The following is a 12,629-nucleotide window of genomic DNA, read 5'->3' on the forward strand; positions in this document are numbered from 1 at the left end:
CCACTCCAGTGTCGGATGCTGTGCAGCTTGGAGGATTTTTCTTAATACTTTCTATTTTTGGACATTTGTTATGATGCATTGCCATGGCAATGGGGTTGTTTCTTACAACCGGGAGCAGCTGATTAATATCTCAAAGTTCAAATAATACTTCAGCTACAACCCCAAATCCCTGATGAGTTGAAAAGGAGATGCCGTGGATGCAGAGCAGGAGCTAAGAGAAGAGAGAGAAGGAGGAAGTTCAAACCATCTCTTCCGTCGATTTTGATGGGCAATGTGAGATTGTTGGGAAACAAGTTGGATGAACTCCAAGCATTACAAAGGACCCAGCCAGAGTACCGGGCATGCATTATCATGTGTTTTACTGAGACATGGCTGCAAGATCATATCCCTGACTCCAGCGTCTCTCTGTCGGGCTTTTTAACCATACGAGCAGACAGAGATTTAAGGTGGAGCGGCAAATGTAAAGGAGGTGGACTGGCAGAACTTGTGAACAACAGATGGTGTAATCCATCTTACCCTCTTGCTTGAGGGTGTCAATAGTGGCCTTCTGGACAGCAGTCAGGTCGGCAGTCTTACCCATGATTGGGGTTTTGAGTGATGAACCAGGCTGGGAGTTTTAAAGGCCTCAGGAATCTTTTGCAGGTGTTTAGAGTTAACTCGTTGATTCAGATGATTAGGTTCATAGCTCGTTTAGAGACCCTTTTAATGATATGCTAATTTTGTGAGATAGGAATTTTGGGTTTTCATGAGCTGTATGCCAAAATCATCCGTATTAAGACAATAAAAGACATGAAATATTTCAGTTAGTGTGCAATGAATCTAAAATATATGAATGTTAAATTTTCATCATGACATTATGGAAAATAATGAACTTTATCACAATATGCTAATATTTTGAGAAGGACCTGTATATATATTGTCGAGGTAGGAAAACTTTACTGGCCGTCCGTTAACTCTTACATTACTCCTCACCTCTCATCGACTCTTTTTATTTGGCACCCCAAAGGACAATCTTCAGTCAGAGATCAGTTGTAAGTTTCCGCTAGTTTATTAAAACCGATCTGAATTCAGAGAGGAGACATCACACTTATACGGGTACCTGGAAACATCTGTGTGTTGTCTCCTTTGGAAGTGCGCCACAATACCTTTATATACCCCACGCTGCTATGCAGTACACATACACAATCATTCTGTCTGTGGATGTCTCCCAGCAACAATATAACAGTTCCTTATGTCCAAATAAGGAGTGTTTCTGGTTATTCTCTTCTAGCAAGCTTGTCCTCCCCTATCTTTGAGATATATATATATATCTATATCAACACCCTGATATGGCCCTGATTTGCAAAGGCTTTATAACTGTTGCAGTCAATTTTAGCACTACTTATTTTTCATGTTTTAGTGGGCACCATATGTAATTTGTTCCTGATATGTTTGCGCTCATCACTTTTTCCCAGCCTTGTTCTGAGGGAAATATATCTAACTACATGCAGTGACTCATGGCAAATTCCTGCTGGAAAATGTTGCTGTTCAAAGACTTCTCAAGAGCTGATGGTTCACAATCAAAGTAGATACTGTTTTCCCTGTAAATGATACTTGTGTACATATCAGGTTTTAACTTGTTGTCACAAACGTGTGCTGTCTGATTCTGACCCAAAAAAATATATTTTTGAAAGCAGTTACTCAAACGGTAAAGTTCCTCCATGAATTAGTTTATCAAATGAGAACTGGTAAACCATGCTTTCCAAGTGCATCTGCAGTACCTTAATAAGCCAACCATTGCTTCTATCCCCAAAGATACCTACTTTACAAAAACATAATAAATTATGACCCCTAAAACCCTAAGTCAAATCTTTAAACGGACATCATCTGAAAAGGTCATTGATATTGTGTCTCTGTTAATTCAAGCAAATGAATGTTTTAGCAAGGATAAGGGATATTTCTTCTAAATGTCTTAAATGTTAACAAATAGTAAATTTTTAAAAATGTTTGGGAAGAATTAATATACCACATTAAGCTCTAAACAAATTACAATTTAGGACTACAAAGAGAAAGATTAAAAAAACAAAGAACAGAAAAGAGCAAATTAAGCCATAAATGTGGATTGGCTTGAATGATCCCTGGGCCTGATCAGTTATTGTTTGTATGGATCAGTGTTTTTTTACACTAAGCAAGATCTAAGAAGGTTCAGATGCCAAACAAAGCACTGAAAGTACTTATTCTGTAAAATCTTTACAAACAAAAACAACGCATACAAGTTCACAAGTGGTGCTTTAAAGATTCCATTCTGCATGATTTGGAATTGAAATGATTTAACTAAGTTCAGATGCCAAAAAAGGAGGTAAGTCGGTCTTTATTAAACTACTGAATCAGTGTCATTAGGACCCTTAGAACATGCAGACTCAGTGTGAATGTTTAGTACTCAAATGTCAACTGTAATATAAAAACAGACAGATATATCTACAAGTCTGAGTCTGGAAAAGTATGAATTTTGAAAGGAGAAATGTGTGTTTTGGCATTAAATTACACAAAGATGGACTTTATTTTCTTATAAAGTGATGTCTGAAGGCAATTCGTTTCAAGCGGACTCTGCTCTTATGTCGTTTTGCTACAAGAATGTTTTTTTAATTATATTATCTCTTTCTACCTCACAATTATGCTCTATTTCATGCTGGTCTCTTGCATAGAATTTCAATCAATTAAACTGGAGTTTGTGCTTCTACAGTGAACAGATATGAAAAAAAATAATTTTGCAAGGCACTGTAGGATAGGAATAGTAAAACAAATTGACCGCCTTTTTTGATTACAAGAGACATGATTTACAAAAACATGAATAACTTCACCTAATTTTGATATATAAATACATTTGTCCTAGATAATGTGGACCTAAACCAATGGTCATTGAAAAACTGACAGGAATGACAGTGAGTTTGTATATTTATGATGTAAACGGCTTAAATTTTTCAGATCATCCTAAAAGTGTCAGTGATACTCACATAATGCATTGAAATTCTGATATTTACTGTCAGTGTGCACTGTGGGAGTCCTCAGGCTGTCAGGGGACTGATTTACCTTTAACTTGCTGCCTAGTCCTTTAAGCTGCTCACTCTGCACTACAAAAAGATAGCCTTTAAGTCTAACCCACAGAAAGGATTCGACATGCTTTTAAATCCCACTGCTATTGGAATAATACAAATAGTGGTATATAATATTATTGACAATAATCGTAGCATTGTGGAGGTTTTTATCATTATGTCATTAATGCTATGAATAATTAACAAAAATGAAATGTAATTACTACGTCAAATGTAGGTTACACTACAATGCCTGCAGCTTTTGCATGGCGGAGAGTGTTTTTTTGCAGCGCTCAGCCATGGGTGCATCACGTGACCCTTTAATCTCCACTGTATTTCCGCGTTCACGCTGTTATCACTGACTCTCTATGGAGGCGCATCAGCAGCATCGCTGTTGTTATTATTTCCATGCCCGGTGGCGGCTTGTTTTCTGCTCTGAATCAATGAAACTTTAACCATCAGAGGAGCTTCCTCCATCTCCTCCTCTGCGTCCCCCGCTTCCTTTTGAGCCCTGTCGACGAGCAGCAGCGCGGACGAGCTGGGGGGCAATCCGGGAAAAGGGAGCCGCGGCGCCGCGCACCGGCCGACGGACACAACGCCGCGGCGCGGCGGCAACAACATGCTCACGCGGGTCAAGTCGGCCGTGGCAGGGTTCATGGGTGGAATTATGACCGGGGGAAGCTCAGGTGGGGGTGGGAATTCGTCTTCGGATTTGCCGCTGAAATTCCCTTATATGAGACCTGAGTTCCTAGGACTGTCCGCGGATGAAATCGAGTGCTCCGCGGACCACATAGCTCGGCCCATCCTCATCCTTAAGGAAACCAGGAGATTACCGTGGGCCACCGGATACGCTGAGTAAGTAGTACAGCTGAGCTCAAAGCAGGTCCCATGTTCTTTGTGAGAATCTTAGTGAATACACTGGGTGTTAGAGGCTCCGGTTGACATAAAGCTGCAGGAAACCAGGGATCAGGCTGCACCTGTTGTGACCCACATCCATTCACCCCCTGCACCTGTCACTGAGTGCAGTTCATCCACAGGATCACATCCCTCAGTGAGCACCAGCTGGTTTTCACATGCAAGAGGATGGTCTATGTTCTCCCAGCAGAACTAGGAAGTAGTCGCCAACAGAGATCTGTTTAAGCCAGTGAGTGACTACAGACCTAAACTCTGACCTGCACTGATTTTTTTTTATTCTTTAAATTTCAGTTTCTACCAGCATCAACTGTGCATTTGCAAAAGTATTTGTGACCCTTAAATGTTTTCACCTTTTTGCCATACTACAGCTACATATTTCAGTCAATTTTATAGGGATTTGTTTCTTTGTTAGATAAACACAAAGTAGAGCATAATTCAGAAGTGGAAGGTAAAAAATACATGTTTTTGTACAAATTAAACATCAGTAAGGCAAGGTGTGCATTATTCATCAGCCCTAAATAATCTGTTCAATCTATTATATGAACATAAAGAATACAGCACAAGTGCAAACCTACAGAGTCATGGACCTCATTTTGAACTGACAGGCCAGGCGCGCAAAGCATTAACAGAAGCTGCCATGGTAACTCTGGAGGAGCTGCAGAGATCGACAACTTAGGTGGGAGAATCTGTCAACACAACAGCTATTTATATATCTGGGCTTTATGGAACAGTGGCAAGAAGAAGCCATAAGAAATAGCATTTAAAGTTTTTCAAAAGCTATGTATCTGACAATGCAAACATGTAAGAGATGCTAAGTTTAAAGTTTAACGTTTTGCAAATCTTAGTGATGGCAGCATCATGATGTGGTGAGGCTTGTTTTAGCAGGTACAAGGAATCTGGCCAAAATCAATGAGAATATGCATGAAGCTAAATGTAGGGCAGAAGAAAATCTGCTATTAATTAAGGACTTGGGTCCAAATAAACAGTCCATGTGAATACGTCTCATAAAACGTTTATGGATGGCAGGTGCAAATGTTCAGTTTTGCATAAATATCCATGTTTGTATTGAGTGGGCCTGAATGTTGAATATTTTAACCAAGAGTTAAGATGTGAATATTGTTTTGTTTCCAGTGTCCGTTTGTAATAAACCAAAAGCCTATTACTGTGTTTAGACAGACCGATTTTAACCAAGCATGCTAACAGTGGTACAGACCTGTTTTGAAAAAAGAACAAAATGTTTCTAAAAGGTGTTCCATTAGTTAGAACAGTAAGCATTTACATAATCTCAAATATTGAAGGCATTGCTTCATAAATTCTGGCATTGTTGGTGATCTACAGGTCCTTCTCAAAATATTAGCATATTGTGATAAAGTTCATTATTTTCCATAATGTCATGATGAAAATTTAACATTCATATATTTTAGATTCATTGCACACTGACTGAAATATTTCAGGTCTTTTATTGTCTTAATACGGATGATTTTGGCATACAGCTAATGAAAACCCAAAATTCGTATCTCACAAAATTAGCATATCATTAAAAGGGTCTCTAAACGAGCTATGAACCTAATCATCTGAATCAACGAGTTAACTCTAAACACCTGCAAAAGATTCCTGAGGCCTTTAAAACTCCCAGCCTGGTTCATCACTCAAAACCCCAATCATGGGTAAGATTGCCGACCTGACTGCTATCCAGAAGGCCACTATTGACACCCTCAAGCAAGAGGGTAAGACGCAGAAAGAAATTTCTGAACGAATAGGCTGTTCCCAGAGTGCTGTATCAAGGCACCTCAGTGGGAAGTCTGTGGGAAGGAAAATGTGTGGCAGAAAACGCTGCACAACGAGAAGAGGTGACCGGACCCTGAGGAAGATTGTGGAGAAGGGCCGATTCCAGACCTTGGGGGACCTGCGGAAGCAGTGGACTGAGTCTGGAGTAGAAACATCCAGAGCCACCGTGCACAGGCGTGTGCAGGAAATGGGCTACAGGTGCCGCATTCCCCAGGTCAAGCCACTTTTGAACCAGAAACAGCAGCAGAAGCGCCTGACCTGGGCTACAGAGAAGCAGCACTGGACTGTTGCTCAGTGGTCCAAAGTACTTTTTTCGGATGAAAGCAAATTCTGCATGTCATTCGGAAATCAAGGTGCCAGAGTCTGGAGGAAGACTGGGGAGAAGGAAATGCCAAAATGCTAGAAGTCCAGTGTCAAGTACCCACAGTCAGTGATGGTCTGGGGTGCCGTGTCAGCTGCTGGTGTTGGTCCACTGTGTTTTATCAAGGGCAGGGTCAATGCAGCTAGCTATCAGGAGATTTTGGAGCACTTCATCCTTCCATCTGCTGAAAAGCTTTATGGAGATGAAGATTTCATTTTTCAGCACGACCTGGCACCTGCTCACAGTGCCAAAACCACTGGTAAATGGTTTACTGACCATGGTATCACTGTGCTCAATTGGCCTGCCAACTCTCCTGACCTGAACTCCATAGAGAATCTGTGGGATATTGTGAAGAGAACGTTGAGAGACTCAAGACCCAACACTCTGGATGAGCTAAAGGCCGCTATCGAAGCATCCTGGGCATCCATAAGACCTCAGCAGTGCCACAGGCTGATTGCCTCCATGCCACGCCGCAATGAAGCAGTCATTTCTGCAAAAGGATTCCCGACCAAGTATTGAGTGCATAACTGTACATGATTATTTGAAGGTTGACGTTTTTTGTATTAAAAACACTTTTCTTTTATTGGTCGGATGAAATATGCTAATTTTGTGAGATAGGATTTTTGGGTTTTCATGAGCTGTATGCCACAATCATCCGTATTAAGACAATAAAAGACCTGAAATATTTCAGTTAGTGTGCAATGAATCTAAAATATATGAATGTTATATTTTCATCATGACATTATGGAAAATAATTAACTTTATCACAATATGCTAATATTTTGAGAAGGACCTGTATTTGATAACTATGGCCGTGTGGTAGAAAATTAGATAGATAATTATTGTAATGAACATTAGGGTGGAACACTAGTTTCAAATTTGTCTTGAACACCCACTATTCTTGGAAATTTGTCCAGCCTTGCACCTTTGGAGACAAATCGCTACCAATTCCTGACCTACAACAATCTTTAGTGGCTCGAGGGTAGTTTCAACAGTTGAAGAATGTTTCTGTAACGTTCTACTCAACACAAAAGAGCTTGCAAATTTCAGGAAATTATTTAAATTGCTCGATATAGCAATTTAGAGCCTTTCGCTGAGAGGTATGGTAGGCCCCTCAAACATCTCACAGCCTTTCGCTGTCTTTTCCTTAATTTAACACACACTCGTCCCACAGTGCTCCTCAGAAAAGCGATGACGGGTCTCGAGTGGATTGTTGTAGGTAATGAGTTCAGTCCAGATAAGCATTTATCTGTAATTAAAGCTGTTTTCATTGTCTTTACAGAAACCATTTTACCTCTTGGATTTAAAGTCAACATCTCATCTGTATTTTAAATTGCTTAAGTTATTTTTATTGAGGAACTAAAACCATGCTCTATAATTATATTACATAGTGTACATTTGAGGGAATTGGTATATTACTCACCACCTGGCACCTTTGACTGCATTTGCTCATCACCCACAGGTTTTCTGCACCACAACCCAGAGGCATAGCACACAGTGCTAGTCGTGATTGGCACTGTATGCTGGCTTCAGCTGTCCTGCAGATAAGAAGGCACTGAGGTGCAAACCGGGGTAGACGTAGTGAAAGACACGTTGACACGGGTTGCAGAAGCAGCACTAAACGAGACGCGGGATGGCTGCTGCTTCAGCTCTAGAAACAGGATAAGGACTCTTCTTCCATAGATCATGTAGAAACTGTTAATTTATTTGATTTTTACTATGCATGCAATAATCAAAACTAAAGCACATCTCTATACAGTGTAGAAGATAGAGATGGTAAAAGGGAAAAGTTATCTGATCCCCTGAGGAAAGTTTGCCCCCTCCTCACTTTCAACTGTGAGATGTTTGAGGGGCCTACCATACCTCTCAGCCTGTACTCGGTGGATTTACTCGTAGCTTTTTGGTTATTGTCACATTTCAGGTTTCAGGTTCTTTTGTTTAAAGCCTGATTGGATGTGTTGGGACCCAGCCATGGATTTCAACATTAAAACTCCGGTACTAACTCTTCTGGAACTTTTCAAAATAAAGTGCATTGACCTTCTTCCGGCACCGCCATGAAACGGGAAAACTGCAGACTTCCTGTGACGCCACTGCCCAAATAAAAGCACAGCTGTTGCTACATCTGCTCTCTTCCACACGGCCTTTGAAAGGGACCGGATAGGGGAGACAAGCGCGCTGATGTCTCTTTGCTGGTAAAAAGACATAAGTCTTCAACTGGATTCAAGAGTGTCATAAGATCACGCGATCATATGCACAAGTTAAGTATGAGTGAATAACTGTTTGTGTACCCAGTATTCATTCATAAAAACAGGAATTAAGGTACACGCCTGGCTTGACTTTCTCTCTGAGGCCTGCAGAAGCAAACGGTGCCCCAGAGAAGTCCCTGCAGAGACGCTGTCTCTACAAGCCGAGTGAAGCAGGTTTTCTTGCCTGAGAGGAGGACAAACGAGTAGCTGCATTACGGCAGTTAACGTGCAGTGTGGTCAGCGGACAGAACAAGCCGTCTTCCAGCCAGAGCTACGGAGGTTAGCTGGAAGCTAACCCTTTGTTCACAGAGCTCTCTTCAAACTTCATCATCGCTTGGACAACGTTCCTCACTACAGTTCATGAGGTTAGGTTTGGGCAGAGCAGAATAATAAAGAAGTGATTTAGATTGAAATGATCTAAACGTTTTTCATTTTATGAAGTTTGGTTTTGTTTGTGTTGAACTCAGCTATCTTGGTGCTAGCAGACTATCTGCAGCAGACGTGCTCAGGTTGTGTTCTTTGTGTGTTTTTAAAGTTAAGACAAACTTTATTAAAGGGTGATTTTAAACAGAAGATTGATCATAACGCGCCGTCCGCACTTATGCATTTTAACCCTTTTATTAACGGTAATTTTAAAGGTGTGTTTGAATCTGGTGCTAAGCTAGCAGCTTCTTTGTTAGCTTAACTGCTAACAGCTAAGGACATGTGCTTGCTGCTAAATAATATTTACCCAGAAATGTTAGATTTTCAATCCAGTAAATAATATTTCCCTAACATCATTCTACTAAATTTGATAACTAAGTAAACAACATTAAGCCACATTTCTCCAGAAAGATTTGGCTCTTTTCCAAAATATTCCCTTAATAATATTTCTTCAAATATTATTTCAATAAATAACCGCAGCTAATTAGACACCGTTGAGAAATGGTCATCCAGAAGGTTGGTTTTATTCAGCAGATCATTATTTAAAACATTATTTTATTAAAATAATATTTTATCTGATCTTGCATTGTGAATGGTTGTCTAAAGGTATGTTGATTATTGCCTAAGTTGGTTCCAAGACTAACTTAACTTAATATCCAGATTCTTCAAGATAATCCTTGGTTCTCAAACATAAATAACATTGCATGGTAATGTTGCATCACTCTTTTGGTCATGGTTTCAGTCATCTTTAATCAACTTGTTTATATTGTACATAGCCCATTAATCTTTGTTATTCTTTAATTCTGCTAGGTAGTTTAGTTGGATTGTTTTAGCATAGTAAAGAGTTTGTTGATTGAAATATGTTTGACTTTGAGTTGACTTATTTGTTAATAAATTCTTGTATTTTAAGAAATTGTGTGAATTCATTCCATATATGTGCAGAGTTTTGCTGTTCAATAATGTCAGAGCTCGTCTCACACCTTTCTATTTTGTCCTAATACCATCGCCTTACTGGGCTGGTATTCACAGAACAACCCTTAACAGACCGAAATATTATTTGATAAAATATTTAAATATTAATATTAAATATTAAATAATATTCTCAGATTCATAATCCCAATAGATTAACATTTTACCGACCGTGGGTATAACTTTCTTCACTTATGTTTTAAATGATTACCTACTTTTCTACATATATTTATACACGTACATAATACAAACTGATACCCTTTTAAATATATTTCTGAAACAACTTCATGACTGAACAACCAACTTCATTCTTTTCATCTCGCCTTGCAACTGCCCAAAGTAAGGAAAAAGAGGGAAAACTGGAAAAAATTGTGGGGAAATGGGGCCAAATGAACAAAAACAATCAATTTTTGTGTAGACGAAATGCCTAAACCTTTGAACCTCCCACTTACAGTCTACTTCTATCCAGTGATGTGCAGTCACAGTTATAGAATTGGTTGACAAAAAAGCCTGCAGTTTTTTTTTTTTAATATATTTTCTTTTTGTGGCACTAGTGGAATTTTTCATTTTTTGACAGTAGATAGACAGGAAAGAGGGCAAAGAGAGGGGGAGACATTCAGCAAAGGTTGCCAGGTCTGGGACTCAAACCCAGGACAGCCACATTGACAACTATAGCCTCTGCACATGGTCGCGCGCTTAACCCTTACACCACCAGCGCCGACCCCTGCAGTTGGTTTTTAAAACTTTTGAGACTAATTATGGGGTTGAATGCCAGAAAATACTGATAAACCTTTGAATCCATGTTGTCTTTTTCTAAAAGGATTCCTCAAACCAAGACATTTCCACCTTCATGCTTCACAGTTGAAATGCGTTATTTTCCTGGAATGCTATATTTAATATTTGACAAAAGGGTTCTCTGTTCTGGTGCCTGAATAATTTAGTCTGAACAACATTATTCCAGAAGTCCTTATCTTTGTCTATGTTATCTTTGACAAAATTTAGTCTGGCCTTCACGAGTGCCTTAGAGAGCAAAGGTTTCCTCTTTAAACATTACCAATGAAAGTTAACCTGCAGCTTCTTTGGGAATGTACAGGGATGCACCTTCACAATCTCCACAGCCTGCTGTAGGTCCTGTACAGACTTGTTACGGTTTCTAGAGAGTACTTTTAGCATCTTGCGGTCTGCTTTCAGGGTGAAATTGCTTGGTTTGCGAGACCTGGGCATGTTGGCAGTTGTTTGAATGTGGGTATAAATGTTAGTGTGTCCTAATCAATTTTTCACTAGAGAATTTTAAAATCTTTGTTTATTTGTATTACTGTTCACTGTGTTTAAAGTTGAAAAATGTCCATATATATAAAAATATACAGACCTTTATTGGGTATCGTAATTTCTTCAGGGTTGCATTTGTTGTAATTGTAATTTGCAGCTTCTTCGTTTACCTAAAATACATTTTACATCTAGCTGCTGCTGTCTGGCTCAGAATTATATGCCGAGGTAAAAAAAAGAAGCATGGCACGCCTCAAAATAGTGCAGAAAATGAGATTTGTTTCCTATTGGGAGAAAAGCTAATTGTTTTGAGTGAAACAAAAATTTGATTGGCAGGGAGATGTCATTCTTCTTGCAAATGGTGAAATGAGGACAAAAGAGTTGTGGGAATACTTCCAGTTGCGTGCAAACAATGGCACCAGATTCAGTGCATCACAGCTGAGTTATTAAACTATTGCCATATATGGGAAGAATGGTTTTTCATTCAGTGTTTAGATGTACAAAGTGTGACTTTTTCATTTCTTATTGTTTTTTTTTTTCATCTTTACCCTACATATTTTTCACATCCTTCCTACAACACACATATCACATTTCTATTTGTTTACAGCAGATAATATGATATATGATAAAATTCAGAAGGAATTTTCCACTGTTTTGAGAGCAGAGCTGAGTCATTGTGGCAAAGCCCGTCAGACACGTTCACAAACTCAAACAATTCCAGCTCAGTCCTCAGGTATTTTATTGGATTTAGATCTGGTGACAGAGATAGCCCTGGAAGACGGTTGATTTTTGTGTCTGGTGAACCATAGTCCTCATAGGGCCAAGCCAACTTCAAAGTATTGACAAATCATACAATATTCACCGGACACTACAAAAGTCTTGCCAGGAATATCTGCAAAGAACAAACTGGACCTGCACAAAGAAAATCTACATATATTTTATTTTGTGCGCTAAAATTGAACTATTTTGTTATGCTAAAGTAGTCAAAAAACTGTTGAACTTCAGATGAAAATTCATCAGGACATATGGATTTTCATGCCAACTGCCTCCGATTATCTCTATTTCTATCTGAAGCTGACAGATCTTTGGGTTAAGGGGCAGACATGGACCCTGCCAAGCAGAAAACAACCCACAGTTTATGTCTATAAATAGACCTGCCAATTTCACACAATCACACTCGACAACAGCCTCCAGATATGTCTGTCAGACACACTGGTCTCCCTTCTCTTCATCCTTTTCTTGAGCCTAATTAAACTGGCTATTTTGAGCTGGTTTTTCAAAGTCTAATGACACTTCAAGGGCTGTTAAAACTAATTTCTGCAGTTTTAGTGTTTACCTTGAATCGTTGGATTATATTCTCGGAATCCAACACTCTAAAGGTGGTTGTGTTTTAATTGAATGTTTTCATGTCTTGGCCTATAGCCTTTTTTCGTATTGTAATAGCAGCTGTATATTATCACACAGGGATCATAGGGATCCAAAATAATTGTGTTCCTTGGGAGGTCAAACACCCACAACTAGAGTTAACTTTGGATATTGGGTTTATATCATTTTACATCCATCGTTGCCTTTCTGACACATAAACTACGT

The 12,629-nt window shown here is 39.3% G+C and overlaps 1 protein-coding gene across 1 annotated transcript in view; it reads left to right on the forward strand.

Annotated features, from left to right (window-relative positions):
* The first annotated feature begins 3,261 nt into the window (after positions 1-3,261).
* LOC124883259 (protein phosphatase 1H-like) overlaps positions 3,262-12,629 on the forward strand; it is a 35,357-nt gene continuing 25,989 nt past the window's right edge. Inside the window, exon 1 of the mRNA XM_047390277.1 lies at positions 3,262-3,926. Within this exon, the coding sequence (XP_047246233.1) occupies positions 3,691-3,926 (236 nt within the window). The 5' untranslated portion in view covers positions 3,262-3,690. The remainder of the gene's footprint in view (positions 3,927-12,629) is intronic.

Source organism: Girardinichthys multiradiatus, chromosome 17 (genome assembly GCF_021462225.1).
Source record: "Girardinichthys multiradiatus isolate DD_20200921_A chromosome 17, DD_fGirMul_XY1, whole genome shotgun sequence".
NCBI classification, from domain to species: domain Eukaryota; kingdom Metazoa; phylum Chordata; class Actinopteri; order Cyprinodontiformes; family Goodeidae; genus Girardinichthys; species Girardinichthys multiradiatus.